This window comes from Tenrec ecaudatus, chromosome 2, assembly GCF_050624435.1.
Source record: "Tenrec ecaudatus isolate mTenEca1 chromosome 2, mTenEca1.hap1, whole genome shotgun sequence".
Classification (NCBI taxonomy): domain Eukaryota; kingdom Metazoa; phylum Chordata; class Mammalia; order Afrosoricida; family Tenrecidae; genus Tenrec; species Tenrec ecaudatus.
Window position 1 is genome coordinate 183,478,943 of NC_134531.1, and position 18,498 is coordinate 183,497,440.

At 49.4% G+C, this 18,498-nt stretch overlaps 1 protein-coding gene across 1 annotated transcript in view; it reads left to right on the forward strand.

Moving 5' to 3' along the window:
* DOCK2 (dedicator of cytokinesis 2) overlaps positions 1-18,498 on the forward strand; it is a 522,265-nt gene that overhangs the window by 449,715 nt on the left and 54,052 nt on the right. The window contains exons 34-35 of the mRNA XM_075542723.1: positions 5,519-5,667; positions 15,660-15,745. Of these exons, the coding sequence (XP_075398838.1) occupies positions 5,519-5,667; positions 15,660-15,745 (235 nt within the window). The remainder of the gene's footprint in view (positions 1-5,518; positions 5,668-15,659; positions 15,746-18,498) is intronic.

An 18,498-nucleotide genomic window follows, 5' to 3' on the forward strand; every position in this document is an offset into this window, starting at 1 on the left:
AGATTATAATGCATGTTAGTGTTTTTAAATTTTGTTTTAATGCCCAAAGCAATCTGGGCATCATCATCATGATCATCAGTATCATCATCTTCTTCTTCTCATCAGGAGAGATTTGAGCAATCTTGTGATTATAAAATAGCTAATTGCAGAGCTCTCATCTCAGGCTTGAAGAGTATTTACCATTCTTCAGAGGAAAGTCTAGACAGATATGTGTGAGGGTGTGCATGTGTTGAGACGGGGCTGCAGGCAGGGGGGGAGGGGAGCTCTTGGTGGAAAGATAGGATGGCAGGTGGTTACCAGGGCCTAATCATCAAGGGGCGACCACCATGTGTGTTTGGGCTTCCTGGTACTATACCGGATGCAATGCACCTTTCTGGATCATAGAGCATCGTAGCGTTTGAGTTCTGCTTAGGAGTGAAGCAGGGCACATTTTGCTAAAACAACTTTGCACGTCACCTTCCCAGCATTCACTCGGGTTAGCGCAGGGCTGCCATGTTAACAGTCATCCTGGGAAAGAGGCAAATGACAACTGCTGGTGGCTTCTCTCAGCCGCCTGTGTGCCTCCTGGCAGAGCTGTACGCAGTGAAGCTGTCACCATTCAGCACCCAGGGTCCCTTATCCTATAAGGTGCAGTTCCAGCTCTGTGGGGAAGAATCCACAGGCTAATGGGGGAACTAAGAGGGTGTTGTCAATATGGAAATGTCTAGCACACATGCTCAGGAGTTCTGGCAAAAGGGACCTAAGGCAGGACTCTGGTTTCAAAGAGGGCCGGGCTCCTGTCTGAGGCTGCAAGAGAGCACCTGTGCCAGGACTGAGAGAAAGAGGAGGAGGGACAGGCAGGCTGCCCGGACAGCAGACAGCCCACGCAAGCAAGATTGTGGTGTAATCATGGGGAAGCAAGAGGCATGCCCAGCGGAGTGTGCGATGGGGCGAGGTGGTGGCGATGGTGGTGGTGGTGGAACAATGTGGGGAAGAAATAGGAAATGGTGTTAGTGAGGCATCCATCCATCCTTTATGCATCATTCTTCAACAACAAACATTGAACACTGTGATAGGCAGAATAAAACCCTCCCCGACAAAGATATCCATATCCTAATTGCATAGTCTGTGAATATATTACCTTACTTGGCAAGAGGGACCTTAGGCACGTGATTAATCTAAGGATCATGAATAGGAAACTTATCCCAGAGTATCCTGATGGACAAATGCAGGCACCAAACTAAACCAAGGTCACTGCTTCAAGTCCATTCACACTCCTTGAGATGCTACAGGACAGGGTAGAACTGCCTCCATGGATTTCCAAGATTGTAACTCTTTAAGGAAGTAGAAAGGCCTCATCTTTCTCCCATGGGGTGGCTGGTGGTTTTGAACTACTGACTTTGTGGTTAGCAGCCCAATGCATAACCCACCAAGCCACCAGGGTTCCTTCAGTGTAACTGCAGGGAACCTTATAAGTGAAAGCCCTGGAGGCAGGAGAGTCTGTGTCTAAAAGCAATGTGAGGTTGCTACACAGCTGATTCTAGAGACAAGGAAGGGCCATGAACCCTGGAATGCAAGGACCCTCTACAAGCTGGAAAGGGCGTCACTGCCACCAAGTTCATTCCAACTCACAGCGACTAAAAACACCCCCTGAAAGTCTTCTTAAGACTCCACGAGAATTCACTTAATCAATTTTAAAAAGTCTGCCCGTGGCATTCAGCTCTTTGAACTGCTGTTGACGTGGGATCCAAATGGCAAGAGCAACTGGGAAGCTTGCCCGGAAAGCTTAGGAAGCAGGGAGGGGACTGAGGACAGAAAAGCTCCACTTCCGAAAAGGAGGATGATGATGGTGACCCAACTCCAAGGATGAGGTCTGTGTCACTAATTGTACATGTGGAAGCTGTGGAATTGGTGGATGTTTTGGCACGTGTAGCCTGAGCAAGACCACCGCCAACAAAAGTTAGGGAGAAATCTTTCATTTTTTATATTAGTGATTTCAATTTGCCTAGGGAAAGAGCCAAAGAGATCACCTCATATGTCAAAATCACCACCGCTCTCCTCCACCCTTAGTCCTGCAAACATCCTCCTGGCAGACAGAAAAAAATGCAGGTCGGAAATATCCCAGAAGCCCCAGGTCTCCCCCATTGTCTGCCCTTCACGTTAAACCATCTTAAATAGATCCTTATCACACCCAGTGCTGGTAGGATTCTAAAGGCCTTTGTTGCATAAGTAATTTCTCCATTCCGGGGTGGTTTCTCTGACAGTTTCCCATTGACCTTCTATCTACGATTGCACTCGACTTTGAATTTTAAAACCCCACTGTGGTTTGAAAAAGACTTAAAGGATCTTGAAGGACGAAATCAGAAATCTAGATTAGCAATTACTATAAACCTGCCAGAGAGTAAGATTTTTCCCCCCCTTGGGCCAAAAGGAAGACTCAAGAACAACCCAAATGCACTGTGTCATGAAGCCGCTATGCTGGAAATGTCTATTTCTACCGCCCACGACCCTTTCATCCTTGCCCACTGAAGACATCTCTCGGAGGAAGCCTCTTTCATCTGAATGCCGGGGAAATACTCCGGCATTAAGTCTCATTTAAGATGAATGGGATTTTTTTTTTCTTCTTTCTCTGTTGGTTCCTTTGCTGGAGCTTTAATTGAAAGCACTAGTATCAGGCCACCATCCCACCTGAGTATCTGCCTGCACCCCTGGAAAGTCCTTGGCACCCAGATGTTCCTCCTGATGTCAGGAGGCTTCTTGGGCTTGGGTACTCAAGGGGAGAAAGTGGCAGCTGCCTTTGAGGCACACAGGAGAGCTGCTCTCCCATGAACCCCCTGTAATCCCTAAGCTCCCCTCCTGCCTCTATTTTCTACCACGGGTGCTGTGTCTCCCCACGGGAGTCTGTGCAGTTCTGCTCCACAAGGCTGCCTTTCACGGTTCAGCCTGACCAGGCATCACAGGAGCAACAGGGCCACCACGAATGCTTAGCTACACGGAGTGTGCCTCCTGCCAAGAGCTGGTCTGGGTGCTCCATAACAGGAACCAATTTATTCTCCCCCAGCACCTGTGAGATGCATAGGATGTCCTCCTCACGTGACAGGGGAACACAGGGCCACACGAAGAAGAGAGGAATGTGGCCCCTGTTGTATTAGTAGCTCGTTGGGAATCGGCACACCAATAAATCCAAACGGCCTGGCTCCTGAAGATGGGTCCTGCAATGGGACACAGCTGTCTCCCCAAGGAAGAGCTGACCTTAATGTGATGGGGGTCAAGCATTTTTGGGGGCTGGGGTCCTTCATCTTCTGATGTGGCCTAAGACAGAACGGCCATGGATGTCTGTTAAGGGCAGCTCCAGAATTCAGGCCTAAACAGCCACGGAGCCATCCTGCCTCTGCCACGTGGTCCTGGCTCTGCCAGGCTCTGTGCCCAGGACATGAGGATGTAGTACACATGGCCTATTGAATGCATGGGCAACACTCTCTCCTGGTTACTAAGCACATATCAAGTCATAGCTAACCATGCAGGAACTGGACCAATTCATTTTTTCATTCAATAGATCTTTCTTAAGCATTGAACATGCTATGTAGGCACTGGGAGGGAGTGGGGAGGGGATCTATGGTCAAATTCTCTCTTTCTGTATGAGAGAGCCAAGTTAGAATCCCAGCCAGTGCACCTCATGCATAGCACCCATCCATCTGTTGACGGAGACTGGCATGTTGTTGGGGTGCTGCCGAGGTTTCAGCAGAGCTTTCAGACTAAGACGGGGTAGGAAGAACTGCCTGATGATTCATTTTCAGAAATCCGTCAGTATACTTGATATGGCCCAACCCTGTGAATAGCAACTGAGGATGGGGTGGCACAGGCCCGGACAGCGTTCCTTTCCATTGTATGTGGGACGTTATGTAGGCTGTGCTGTGTGTCAGGCAGACTCCGCGGCAGCAGACATCAACAGGGTCTATGTTGAGTGCTACGGACCCAACGGTGGGAGGTCAGACATGGTCTCTGTTCTCATGACGCCCTCCCCGGGGGAGGCAGACATTAATCCAATGATTGCACAACACACTTGGGTAAGAGGGCAGGCCACGTGGTACCAGGGCAGGGTATCAGACGGAGGTGCGGGACGTGTGGATGTTTGGGGCTCCCCTTTCAAAGGAAATGAGGTGGAAGTGATGAGTGGCACATCCAGGGGAAACAGGTGGTGTTGGGCACTTGGAGACCCTGGAAGGGACAGAATCATGTGTGAAAAGCTGTCCTGCCATGAAGGATCAAGGTGAGTTTGTGGCACTGAACACGGCCAGGGTGAGTAGGGCATAGAGTACATGGGTCCAAGATACAGAAGGAAAAAAAGTTTGGGGTTCATCCTACTGTAAAGCCATGCCTTAACCTCATGGAGCCATTGCTTTGACTGGGCCCCTGGGCTAAAGATCGGTGGTTCCGACCTACCCAGGAACTCTGGAAAAACCACAGCCCAGAAACCCGATCAAGCAGTTCCATTCGGTAAAGCCAAGGGCCTCTCTTTGTCAGAACAACTAAGTTACAAAGTGGGTAGGTTAAATTGCATTTCCACTGGCCCTGACAATTGACTGCACTCACCAGTGAGTCAATTCGGACTCATGGTGATCCTTTCAGACAGGGTATAACTGCCCTTCTGGGTTTCTGAGACTGTAAGGTTGAAGGGAGTAGGAAGCCTCATCTTTCTCCCAAGGGTTGGCTGGTGGCTTCGAACTGCTGACCTTGCACTTCACAGCGCAACATGAAACCCGATACACCACCAGGGCTCCTCTTGTGGGCACCACTGCATGGAGATGGAAGAGGAGAGAAGTGCTAGCTGTGAACAGGGCTTACCTGCATGTGTAACCCCTAGTTACACAGCCTAGTTTTAGTAAGGAACCGAGGAAGACATGGAACTCTTAAACTCAGCATCTTTCTTTTCTAAACCCGTGCTCAACCAATGAAGGCAGTGTTCTCCATTGGAGCAGCTGGTGGTTTCGAACTGCTGGCTTTGTGGCTGGCAGCCTAAAGCCACCAGGGTTCTATCGAAACTTCTAGGAACTTAATAGCAACTTTGCTCTTGACAGGGTGCAGCTCCACTGGGGTGTGTGTGTTTGTGTGTGTGTGTGTGTGTGTGTGTGTGTGTGTTAAGAGCTTGTTTTCTGAATCTCTGAAGCCTGCCTCATGTCGCAGACACATAATCTCCAGTATCCCTGTGCTCTGCCATTGTTCATGTATGAAATCAGGGCCGCCTTTGCAAAAGGAATAATGCAGGTGGAAAGCCCTGTAAACAGCGGAGTGCTTTGTGCACGCCTGGGCCATTATCCTTAATAATGGGGCTCGTTGGAGATGATGCACGAGCCTCTTCCCAGAGGTAATATACGTAAAGTGTTCAAGAGGATACCCCGTGCCTAGTAAACAACATCATCGGTGTTAACTCGCGCTTTTTCCCTGGCATCCCTCCCTGGGTTTCCTTTCCTCGGGCTGAGTGTGAGGACCGCTGTCTCGTGAAATAGGTTCATGTGTCCTTGGTACTCGTGTCTTTCAGGCCAGAACAAAGTCTGCTTCATCCCCGGCATGGTGGGCCCCATGTTGGAGATGACACTCATCCCTGAGACGGAGCTCCGGAAAGCCACCATTCCAATCTTCTTTGACATGATGCTGTGCGAATATGAAAGGAGTGGGGATTTCAAAAAGGTAAAATCACAAGAAAAGGAGAAGGAGCCTGGAGACTCAGGCCAGCCTCTCCGAGGCCCAGCCCCCTTCCCTGTCATGAGAGCCTCACACCATCTCCCTGAGGCTCAGCCAATGGACAGGTGCAGTACTCATATGCCCACAAATGGCAGGTGGTATTTACTCAGTCTTCTATCACGCGTCACTGCCAGAGGCCAAGATGCAAAGGGACTTCCTTGCTGTGTACCTCCTTGGTCCCTTTCTTGAGAGTAGAAGGGTCCTGCTTCCTTACTTGGTCGTTTTCTGAAGGTGTTAGAAGGCTCTCCCCTTCCACCCACCCCGGTCTCTGTAGACGCCCATGTCTAACACGGCATCTTCTGGGATAGCTTGGTGGTTGTTTCTAGGTTCTGTCGAGTTGATTCTGATTCATAGCAACCTTTGCACAACGGGCTCCTGCAATGATCGCTGAGCCCGGTGCTGTGGCCGCTGTGCTGATCCAGCCCCTTGAGGTTCTCCCTCTTTTTCCCTGACCCTCTATTTTCCCAAGCATGCTGGCCTCTCCCAGAGTCTGCTTTCCCCTGATAACCCATTCAAAGAATGTGAAAACTTCGGAGGTCAAGGAAAAGCCCACGGGCACTAGGTGTCACTCATTCTTGGCTGTGCATCAAAGCGGACAGTCGATGGAGTTAGAGCCATGGAGTTAGGAGAGACCCGGGTATCTGACCTGGGAATGGGCGGTTTCCCCCAGCACAGCACGGAGGGAGGGAGCATCTATTGCAAAACTCAAAGGTTGTTAGCGGTAGGTTTTAATTGAAAGTCCAGTTTGACTTGATGGACGAGGCCATTTTCTGAGACCGGTCTCCCTAGAAGCTTCTGGCGGTGCAGGAAGCTCCATTTTCATCCACGTTCCTGGCAATGCTCACGTCAGGGAGGTCGGGCTCCGAGCTCTGTTGATGCTGTCATTGTGGCTGTCCTTCGATCTCTTGCCATCCCCTCCATCCCAGCTCCTCCCCTGGTTCCACTCCTAACTGGCCTCGTCACCGCGACCACCGCTTTCTCTCTGCTCTCTCTGCCATCACAGTAGACGTTGACCGAGTGAAAGACGAAATGGCGTCCTCTAGAGCAAAGCTTTCTCAACCCATCGCTTTACGGAGCATGAATCCAACAGGCTGCGCGCGGGAAGAGGGTTTTGAGATCCAGCCCTGACGGAGGCGTGACAACTGTCACCTCTTAGGGCCTTCCTCAGTGCATGCAGTGCTGTCATCAAAGACACCCCACGGCTACCGAACAGTCACAACAAGAGGGCACACGTCAATTCCAGCACATGGAAACCCTGTGGTGGAAGAGGAGTGGAAGTGTGGAACTGGGCTCCACGGGGATTTCAGTGGCTGGCTTGGCCCAAGCAGGTCCGCAGGCCTTTCTCCCAAGGTGTTCTGGGTGCACGTGAACGGTCAACCTTTTGGTAAGCAGCTGGATGCATGACATTTTGTTTCGCTCATTGACCTCCTTCCCGCCCCCCAACCCCCAAGAGCATCAAGATCTCATTTAGTGAACCAGCCACCTTGAAATAAGTTAACACGAGAGGAATAGGACACTCATTTTCCGTTCTCATATCATGGTGAATTTCCCTCTTGGGAAGTAGTGGGCACTCTCAAGTCTGAAAGGACAGTGACCAGATGCTGTCCCCTGCAAGCAACCTGAACAGAAGTCCGGCTGAGGAGCTCCGATAAAGACAGACCTTGTTGGACTTGATGTGTCAGGGGGCAGTGCAGATGAAATGCTGGACTGAGTATCTGTAGGCAGTTTGGAATCTGTTACCTCAGAAGTGGGGGCAGGCCAAGTCAGTGATAGGTGAGGAGGACATGTGAGGATTCACCACATGTGATGAAGGTGTGAGCAGCAGGTGGGCTTGGAAGATTTCTGGAAGAACCAATGGATGAAAGAAAGATCCCCATAGTATGGGAGGACCTCAACAGAAATGACATCTACTCGACATCTGAAATATGATCTGACAGCTGTGGTGGTTGATGACCTCTTCAGAAGCTTGACATTGACGTGTGAATTTCCTTTCCTGAAACAAAAACCCAGACAGAGTTTCTGTCGCATCTGCTCTGACTCATGTCAACCCCGTGTGTGCCAGAGTAGAACTACGCCCCACAGGATTTTAGCAGCTGATTTCCAGGAAGTAGATCATCAGGCCTTCCTTCCGAGGTTGCACTATCGCCTCCAACCTTTCAGGTAGCATGGAGCAGGTGGGCCATTTGCACCAAACAGCTGCTCCTTCCGTAAAGGCTCCGCTTCAATGGCATGCCCTTGGCATACACCCACCTGTTCTCTGTGCATGGAGTCATTGGGGGACCCTCACTCCAAGCCTGCACCCATCGCGAGCATGCGCCACAATTGCTTCTCTTGGCTGCTCCTTTATTAAAAGAGAAAAGACAATCGAGCTGACTAATGGGGCAGTTTCCCACATGAAAACCAGCTGGTGTATTTGGTGGGAGCTCAGCTGTGTGATGAGCCGACCCAGCATGGCTATTTATTTCACAATAAGCATCCATGGGTGGGGAGGAGGCAAGGCCCCAAGGAGCCCCAAACAGAGCTGATAACCAGACCAGATGCTGGGAGCTGGAATCCAGGTGGCCACATGGGGAAACGGGAGCGAGGGCATGGTCATAGGAGATTCAGGTGCCAGAAGGAGGCAGGTTTTACTTGCTAAAATGCAGGCTCATTCAAGAGCAGAGCCATAACAAAAGGTAGCCAGGCCTTTGCTCCCAGTTTATATCAGGTGCTTTGACCTTGAGCCCAAGGCCTTTTGTTTCCTTAGCTTTCATGGATGGCTTGGGCTGCTCCTTTGCTCTGCTCACCTGCACATCCTCTATTCACCCTCCAGTGAAGGCCTACCTTTGTGTGGAAAGCCTGTTCTGAGGCCTAGGGTCATTGGTTCAGCTAGATGCAAGAAACAAAGTTAGCTGGACCTCAGAAAGGAAGAGGAAGCACTCTCTTTGTTTTCCAGATCTCTTGTACAACCTTACTGCCAAACTGTTCGTTCCTGTCCTCCAGTCCAAACCACAAAGAGATTGATTGCTTTTGACCCAAAACCTTTGCACCTCAGTGTACAACCCTTCAGCCCAGACCAGCTTCTTTGCCTAACACTGGATGGGCCTTCACTGGTACCCACCATGTCTTCTCTATGAGGCTGTAAGTGGAGCGTTCTCATCCAGAGGGAGGTTGACCATAGTGTGGTTGGCATGGTTGGGCAGTGCGCCCAGACACTGTTAAATGGATCTCATCCAGCCTGTGTGGACCTCTGTCCTAGCACTCGTCACTTGGAGTGCCAAGATATGCTTACCGGCCAGCCTCTTTCTCCTACTACTGTGACTTTTGGAGTTGGCCAAAGCCAAGTCTTTCAACTCCCAGCATTGTGAAGTGCCTGGCACATGCATGGTGGGCACCATGCCGGTGTTTCTGAGATGATGGAGGCATTGAAATATCACCTCCTCTCCACCCCCACCCCCACCCACCCACACACTCACACATTATTTCAGGGGAGGAGCCACAGTACAGGCAAGGGCTCTCCTGAAAATATTTAAAATAATGACCTTAGCTGCCCACTGCTTGACTAATCCCTTGGGCTGCACAGACCAGCTGTCTTGCTGTGAGTTCTTCTTTGGGAAGGTCTGTCTCGTGGGAAGGAACGGGGGTGAAAGAAGGGGGGGGGGTAAAAACAAAGGAGAGTTGTTGCCTGTGGAGCAAACTGTAGTATGCAAATGGATATCTGAGAGTCTGGTCCATCCACAGATTCAGAGATCCTGGAGACAATCCCTCTCTCGGAGGAGGGCGAGGTAATGGTATTTGACAACAGCCCATAGAACACAGTCGTAGCTCGGTGGTTGCTTGTTGAATAATTAATGATGGAGTCTTCAGTTTGGCAGATTTAACTAAAAACAAACAAACAAACCAACAAACAAACAGATTGATTTTGGCTTAGGAAAAGTTTGAAAATCTGATTAGTTTCAGATAGAAAGTTTAAGAGACCAGAATAACTGGGTAGTGCTTGGCTACTCATACCCACTGCTCTAAAAAGGATCCCATGGAAGGTTCTGTGTACAGTGGGTGTGGGGGGAGGGACCTGTAGAACAGAACTCAAATTCATACAGAGATCAAGCTTGCCTGTCAGATGGAAACTCGGGACTAACACCCTGAAACGAAGGCCCTTACCCTTCTGCTCCGGAACTGCGCTCACCTCCCCGTTAGACTAATCGGCTGTTCCAGATTGGAAAGGGAGGGCTCCCTCAAGGTCAAGGACAGTGTCCTGAAGTTTGGAAAAGAAGGATAATTGGAAACAGGAGACATAGGAAGGAGTGGGATAAGCAATGGTTCATGTGGAACGTGGTGGTGGGAGGGATTGCAATCGATGAGTTGAATCAGAATGTACAGGGAATGTTGATTCTAAACTATGATCTGCTCTGTAAATCTTCACGTAAATCTCAGTAATTTTTTTTTAGAAAAACAGAAGATAGACTGTCACAGGCAGAAATAAAATCGAATCTGTCAATACGTCTCGACCACCAATGATGCTCCCCATACTGTGCTTTGGGGTCTGAGAGATTCACTGCTTATATGAGGGGGGTTCAAACAGGATGAAAAAGCATTTTTTAAAGGGACTTTTTGAAGTCCTCATATAGGCTACATAGGAGCCCGGGTAGCATAGTGGTTACACACAGGGCTGCCAACCACAGGGTCAGCAGTTCAAAATCATCAGCCGTTCCTCGGGAGAAAGACAGGGCTTTCTACTCCCACAAAGAGTTTCAGTCTCAGAAGCTCACAGGGCTGCTGTGAATCAGACTTCACTCCATGGCAACAAGTCTGTTTGTCTTTTTGGTTTGTAGGCTGAATGACTTGGTATAAAGTGTTTAACCTCTTTTACCCTCCGTTTATTCAGTTGTCAAATGGGTATCATAATGCCATTGGCAGTTCCTGAACTCAAAGTCTTTGCAGGGTGAATTGGAGCAGACAGAACAGAGAAGTCAGAGAAAAGAGAAGGCGGCTCAGACCCCCAAAGCCCTTCTTCTTCTCCCATGACACGACCTTCTCCAGTTTCCCCCCTGCTCCAGCTTCCACATCTCAGGACAACTAGCACCCCACAAACAAAGGAGATCAACGGCCAACTTACCAGTGGCCACTAGATTCGAGTATCCCTCTGACATCCAAGCCTGTTGCACCGCATCTTCCTGTGTCGAAGTCCACATGGTCCCTTTGAAGAAGCTTGCTCCCAAATTTACACCTCAGCAGGAAGGGCCTGGGCTCCTCTCAGGAACCAGAAAACATTTTAGAAAACAAGATGATGGAAATAGCCATCAGGTTCCAAAGTAGAGGCAGCAGACACAAGAGTGGGAAGGCACAGGGCTACTGTGGGGTCCATTGGGCCCAAAAGAGCGAGGCACATTCTTGAATGAATGGCTCCTGGAGTTCAACCACTTTCTTTTGATTGGGCCTATGTAAGATCTGTACACGGGTCCCTGTAGCCCAGACTTCTGAAAACATAGCCTGTGTTTCACAATAAAACCGGCTGCCCTGGAGATGAACCCAATCACAGCTACCTCGTGTGTTAACTAGCTAGAACTATTCCATAGAAGTTTCTTGGCTGTCACCACAGCAAGGCCTTTCTGCTATAATATTGCTGGTTAGATTCAACCCCAAAACCTTACTACCAAACTGGTCTCACCACTGAATCTCAATGCTGACTCACAGTAACTCTGTAGGAGGAGTGTAACTCTTTATGGGAGTAGAAAGACCCATCTTTCTTCTGCGGAGCAGCTAGTGGTTTCAAACTGCTGATCTTGCAGTGAGCAGCACAACTCATAAATGCTACATCATCAGGACTCCTTTTGAGGTCAAGTGCAAACTGCTTGCATCGCCCAAGGCTCTAACCCCTGGATGCTGTTGCGTGCTGTCCAGGCAGCTCCTATTCAGAGCAAACCTGCGGTAGAGGAGAGCTGCCTGCATGGTGTTCCAGGCTGTCATCATCGTGTGATTGGATTGCCAGGTCTTTTCTCCCCTGGAACAACTGGTGGGTTCTGATCACCAGTCTCCAGTTAGTAATGGAGAGTGGAACCTTCGCACCGTCTGAGCCCCTTTAACCCTTAGAAGCTCCTCCACAAATATCCTCCTCCCACGGTGGCGTGAGATGTCAAGGCGTGCGTGATGTGACGCAGTCATGTCATTAGGGATGAAAAGGAATTTAAAAGGGAAGGATCAGAACTATGCCCTAAGCTGTACCTCGTGATGACGTTGCGGGGCAAGACTGTCTCACTGGCACGGCAGATGGCAGAGTTGAGGGAGCCTTCTTGTATTGGACCCTCTTACCTGCACACATCATTTAAAACCCCAGGCAAAGATGCGACTTCGCTTCTGTGGCCTCTTTGGAACATGGGACTGTTGAGACCAAGCTCACTCAGCTGCTGCGAAAATTAAATGAGATGACGGCACTAGTGATGATAACAGCTGATAACACTACGTGCCAAGCCCCGCACTATGCTTTTCCAGACGCCTCCCCATTCACTTGCACAGCAGGCACCACTGGCCATCGGCCTCTGGAAGACGAGGAGGCTCAGCCCCAGGAGCGTTCAGTGACTGGATTGTAGCACTGTTTACCATGGCCAAAAGGCGGAAACAGCTGCCGTGTTGGTTGACGGAGGCATGCATCAGCAAAAAGGTGGCTCCCATCTAAGATGGAGTGATAGTCAGATGGTTGGTAATAGCTGCCAATTTGACTCAACCTCGTGGCAAACCTGCCTTCCCCAGAGAGCAACACTGCATCTCCCGAGCCGCCCTCTCGTGGCTCCAGCGACTGTGCCAGCTCACCGTGCTGACAGCCTTCCCAGTGCTGACCACGTCCTCTGCCTTGCCGAGCACGGCTGTATTCTTCAGACACGATGTGTGTGTGCTTCAGGCAGTCCATGGCACTCCCACACTTCTCCAACTCTGTCATTCAGATGCATCCATGTTCTACCATCTCCCCTACTCAAGGCCTGGCTTTCACAAGCAGATGAGGGGATTGGAAATGCCCACCCACGAGAGCGTTAAAGCCCTGACGACTGACAGGGGGACGAAAGGTGGAAACATTATGCTGAGCAAAGTAAGTCAGGCACAGAAAGGCAGATACCGTAGGATCTCACTTGCATGGAATAGCAGGGACAGGCAAGTGTGGAGAGACTAACATTTCTTAGATTGACCTGCCAAGGGTGGGAGAGGAAAAGGGGCAGAATTGCTTAGGGGCTCGAAGCTCCTGGTAAGGGCCGTGGGAAACTTTGGGAATGGAGAGTGGGGGTGATTGCTCAGCATGATGAGTGTAATTAAGATCACTGAATTGTTCGCATGAAGATGACGGAAGTTCGCATGAAGATCACTGAATTGTTCGCATGTTTGGTGATAGACATTTGTCATTTGCCATAACGGACCGTTGTTAGTTTCAATTTAATTTAAAAAGAAAAGTTGAGTGATGTGCCCAAGGTCATGCCGCTGGGGAAAAAGTCAAAGCGAGGCTCAAATGAAGGCCATTTGATGCCACATCCTGTGATCATGGCCACTTCTGAGCAACTGTGCCTGGCATAGGGGGCAGGGGGCAGAGCTCAGGGCTCACCCAGGAGCTGCCTGCCTTGGACCCATGCTCCTCCCTGCCCTGAGGGCTCACACGCTGCAGCCTCATCTGTGCACATTTCCACACCCTGCAATTTCCTTCGGGAAGGCTCTTTTGTGACCCGGAGACAAGTGCTTATTTATCCCATCCATTTCTTCCCTGCTTCAAAGAAATGAAGTTCATATCCCGAGAAGGAACCATGCCAACCTTTCCCAGTGAAGCACGCCGATGACAGTAAAAGGCTGGCTCTCTCCCCCAGAGCTGCTTTCCAGTAATGTTAAGCGGTAGTAACTGTAACATTAGCAGTAACAGTAAGAAGATGAGCGTACCCAGTGAGGGCATGAGCGTATGCACTCTGCTAGTACGTTCTGCATGAAATCCTGAGTCCCTAGAACTACCCTGTGATATAGATGCTTCAGGTATGCCCAATGAATTAGTCAGGGGCCAACAAAACTATGCCATGCAGGCCAAGCTGGCCCACCACCTCTTCTTGTCCATAAAGCTTTATTGGAACACGTCCATGCCTGGTCATTTACATAATGTCTTAGGCTGCTTTTCTTCTGCCACACAGCAGTATTGAGTGGTTGTGATAAAGAATGTCTGTCTCGCAGAGCCAAAAAACAATCTCCTATCCAGCCCTAACCACCACCACCAACAAGCCACTGCTTGATCGAAGTTTGCCAGTCTCTGCATCAGTCATGAAATTGAGGGTTAGAAAGAGAGTGAAGGGCATGGTGGAGGTATTTAAAGCCAAGCATCCTAATATCAGAACATACTCTTGGCGTTCTTCAGCTGCATTTTCCCTTCCCCTGGTAGTATCATGGGTTATACATTGTTTTGCTAATCCCAAGGTCAGCAGTTCAAAACACCAACTGTCCCATGAGAACGATGAGGCTTTCTACTCCCTTAAAGAGTTACCATCTCAGAGACCCACAGGGGCAATTGTACTCTGCCCTTCAGGGTTGTTCGGAGTCAGAATGGACTTAACGCCGGGGAGTTGGGAGTTTGGTTTCAGGCTTGGCATCAGGAGTGCTGAGGGCACTGGGCGGGTAAGCATCTGCACCCTCAGAGACCTGTGCAGGATCCCTGTCAGTCGGAATTGACTGGGTGGCAATGGGAGCAGGCTCTAAGCACCATGAGACAACTCTGCCACTTCCCCATGACCTTGGATAACACTTTACCTAGACAAGCTAGCTAAAGAACATCTATGCCAGATAAAGGACCTGATCCATTTACAAAATAGCTATCCAGCCTCTGGGTGCACTGGCTGTCCTCTCTGTCTTCCTGTTTATTTGCTTTATTTCTTGGATTCTCTGCTCCAGATGGACTGTTCCTTTTGTTTCTCCACACATTCCCACCTCCGCTCCATCCTCCTTACCTGGAATGCCTTTCCACACCACATTTCTGAGTCTTATCTGTCTGCCTAGTACGTCTTCCTGGCAGGGGCTACCTGGAGGGCATTCTTTCTCCCATGAGCTGTGTGGGCACGAATGCCAACTCCCTTCCTTTGGCTCTTAGCACACACAATGGGCACAATGGCCTTGTCAGAAGACTTTCACACCAGGAGGGAGAGTGAATCTGTTCTCTGCCTTTCATCGCCTTTTAAAGCTTCCACCCAAGGCAAGGGTGAGTCTGTGGTAGAGCTCTCAACCTCCATGTGGGAGACCTGGGTTTGATTCCCAGCCAGTGCACCTCATGTGCAGCCCCACCCACTGTCAGCAGAAGCTTGTGTGTTTCTGTGATGCTGATGGGCTTCTGCCTGGGAACAGCCTGTGTATCACAGTGGCCAAACATGGGATGGTACAACGTCTGCCAGAAGCCACACTGGCTTAGGCCAAGTCTTTACTAATCCTCAGGGCTGGGAAAAGCAATATATTGATTAGGATCCAGGCCTGGCATTAGGGAGTTATAGTCCCTCCATCTGAACCCCATGGACTGTGATTAGGTACAGTCGCCAGAATAAAGAGGTAGGAATTCTGAAGAGGCAGATATAATAGCTGTCTAAGACAGCATGCCAATTCCTGAAGACAGTTCTTTCCTGCGCAACTCCATGCCCTTGCCTGTGCTGGGTCCTCGTGTCCCTTTCTCTTTTCATCAGCCTACAAAACTGAGAGGGAGCTCAAATAGCATGAGTTCTAGAACCCTCCCTGACACCTCTCTCTCCCTCCCTGCTTCATTCCTCTCTAACATAGTCCCCCCTTGCTCCACCATTGTCACCCATTGGTAGCATCATGTTCCGACTCAAATTCCCAGCTTTTTGCTTTCAACCTGGGGGACTGTCAATCTTTCCCTAGAATCTGATGAAAGTAATGAGTTGGACGATTTTATCATCAGGCCTTCTGATGTCCTTGTTCTTGGTTTCCATTTTCTTTTGCAGTTTGAAAATGAAATCATCCTCAAGCTGGACCATGAGGTAGAAGGGGGCCGAGGGGACGAGCAGTACGTGGAGCTGCTGGAGGCCATGTAAGTGCTGTGCCCGGTCAGGGGCCTGGTGCCAGGGCTGCTCTCGCCTGCCTGGCAACCAGTCTAGGCTCACAGGGGCTGCAGTAATTCCTCGTGTGAAACTAACCCTCCCTCTCCCTACAGGGGAGCGGTGTCTTGGACATTTATGGAATAGGGCCAGACAAAAAAGAAAATTTGCAATATTGGAAACAGGGGAGTAATCTCCAAAATGTGCACTATTATTATCTTTCAGTTGTCGAATGGTTGTTGCTGTTATTTCCCACGCATTCTTTTTAGCCTTTGACAGGTAGCGGTCATGACCAACATGTGTTCTAACGGAGCACGTGAAAGTTGGGCATGGAATTAGGAAGACTGAAGGAGAATCAGTGTGTTTGAGTTGTAGTGCTGGCGAAGAATAATGAGGTACTAATAACTGCCCGAAAGACAAACAACTCCATCTTGGAAGTCGTAAGGTCAGAGTGCTCCTTAGAGGGAATGATTTTGAGACTGTGTCTCACGTACTTTGGACATGGTGTTAGGAGAGACTAGTCCCTGGAGAAGGACATTATGCTTGGTGAAATGGAGGGGCAGTGAGAAGGAAGACCGCCAGTGAGATAGATGGACACAGTGGTTGCAACAATGGTGAGGCTGGTGCAGCCCCAGGCAGTGTTTTGTTCTGTTGTGCAAGGCTCGATACGGTTTGGAACTGACTTGATGGCACCTAACAACAACAGTTTTACCTTTCTTTGTCATGGACACAAATATGGATTTCTTCCAGTGAGCTGGCCAAGTAGCTGCCTTGAAAATTTCTTGGCATAGTTCAGTGGGTGGTTGCAAAGTCACGTTCATGTCTTAAAACGTGTCAGTTGGTATCCCCTCAATTCTTGGAGTTTCCGCGCAGTTCAGACGTCTTCCTACAAGCACAGCAAATGAAGTCTTCATGTGGATGGACTTTGAGGACATTATGTTGAGTAAAATAAGCCGACCCCAAAAGTATAAATAAGCCTTCTGGAAAAAAAGCAGAACAGAGTGTATACAGACTTCAAAGTTTGTTATCAGCTCCCAGGGGCAGCAGAGAACACTAAAGGAGAAGAGATCATTACTTACATGGTACTGATTGTCTGGTTTACAATGAATGAAAAATTCTTATTGGTTCGGTTGTATACCTAAGTAATGTAATTGCTGTCAATAAGTTGAACACCGGTCAAAAGCTGGGTTGGAAAATGTGTAATAGCTATATTTATGGCAATCATTAAAAAAAATAAAGTGGATATCTGCTAAGGCTGCTTCTGTACGATCACACAGTCCATGGTCTTTGGGTCCGCGGTTTGGAGGGGTCAGATCATGGTGTCATGATCCCCGCTCATTGGCCTACCATGCATTTAGGACTCTGATCTACCTTCTCTGCTGTGTAGTGCTCGGGGTCTTAAAGGGTGACAGGGAGCCATCAGTGGCACGGTAACTGACCTCCATTTGCGTTGATAACAGAGGAAGGAGGAGGTCGGCAATGGAAGGAGGCAATGGAGTGTGTGACTAAAATTGCCTTCATGAGAAGCGGTAGCCTTTGGCATGCTATGAGAAGAACTGATGCTGCCTGCCACCATGACTCAGCATTGGGCTAAAACATCCCATAGAAGAATCCTTATCAAAGTGTCAGATGATGCAGAAAGCAATTTCTGATCCATATGGAATCCATTCTTTCTAGAGCCAGGAAGGCTGCTTGAGCCCCCAAAAGTATTGCTTTGAGATTTTTTTTTTACCCTTAAGCCAAAAATATCTTCTGAAGTCTTCTTAAAACCCAACATTAGTTTAGCTCAACAGTAAAGAATATCAGCTGTAAAAGAGCATCAGGCTCTTTTAAGATCTATCTACATGGGATCAAACTGACAGCAGCAACTAGAGAGATTCAATGGGGGCCTTCAGAGGCGGTGAGTTTATGTTCATGGGGAGGACCAGCTCAGCCAATGCGAGTGAGGAGGCTCCGCAAGCCCATCAGTCTCATCAGGCTGTATATGTAGAAACCATTTGGTTGTACATGTAGCAACCTTCAAACGGGTGCCCATTTTGTGTATTTGGCGCCTATTTTCAAATAGAGTAATGACAAAAATGAATTTACAGGAACTAACTAAAGGTCTTGGTCTAACAATACCCCTCCCCTGGCTGCCCAGCCAGGCCGACCCCGGGAGCACCAGCACTGCAGTGCCCACCCCATCCCTGTGCACAGCCCTCAGGAAGTATCCGTTTACAAGACTGCTGATGCACAGCGCAGGAAATGACGGCATTTTGCCTTAGTCAATATTTGTCTCTAAGGCCTAAGAAGGAAAAGGTAAACATTCACCAGAGCGAGGCCAGAGGCGGGTCTGTCACTTTCCATCAGCAGCAGCAGCAGCAGCAGCAGCAGCAGCAGCAGCGGCTGGGGCTCAGCGGCACTCTTCAGACTACCAGCAGGGTCTCCAACTCCTTCCTGACAGATTATTTATAACAGGAGGTCTTCAAGGGCGAGGAAATTAAAGACAGCTCATTATGCTTCTCCAGAGAGAGATCTGTGAATGACGTTTACAAAACCCATCAAACCCAACCCGGGGGGCCAGGACCCCATCAGAAGGTCTTAGGGCTTCTGTCACGGTGCCTCCCTCTGCCCTTTTGGAGCCTCAGTTTCATGATCTATACAATGGAGATAAAAACAGGACCCCTCTCAGAGAACAGTCACTAGGCATGCTGAGCACCATTTTGGACCCCTATTGGGTCATCTGGAAAGGTTATCAGCAGGACAC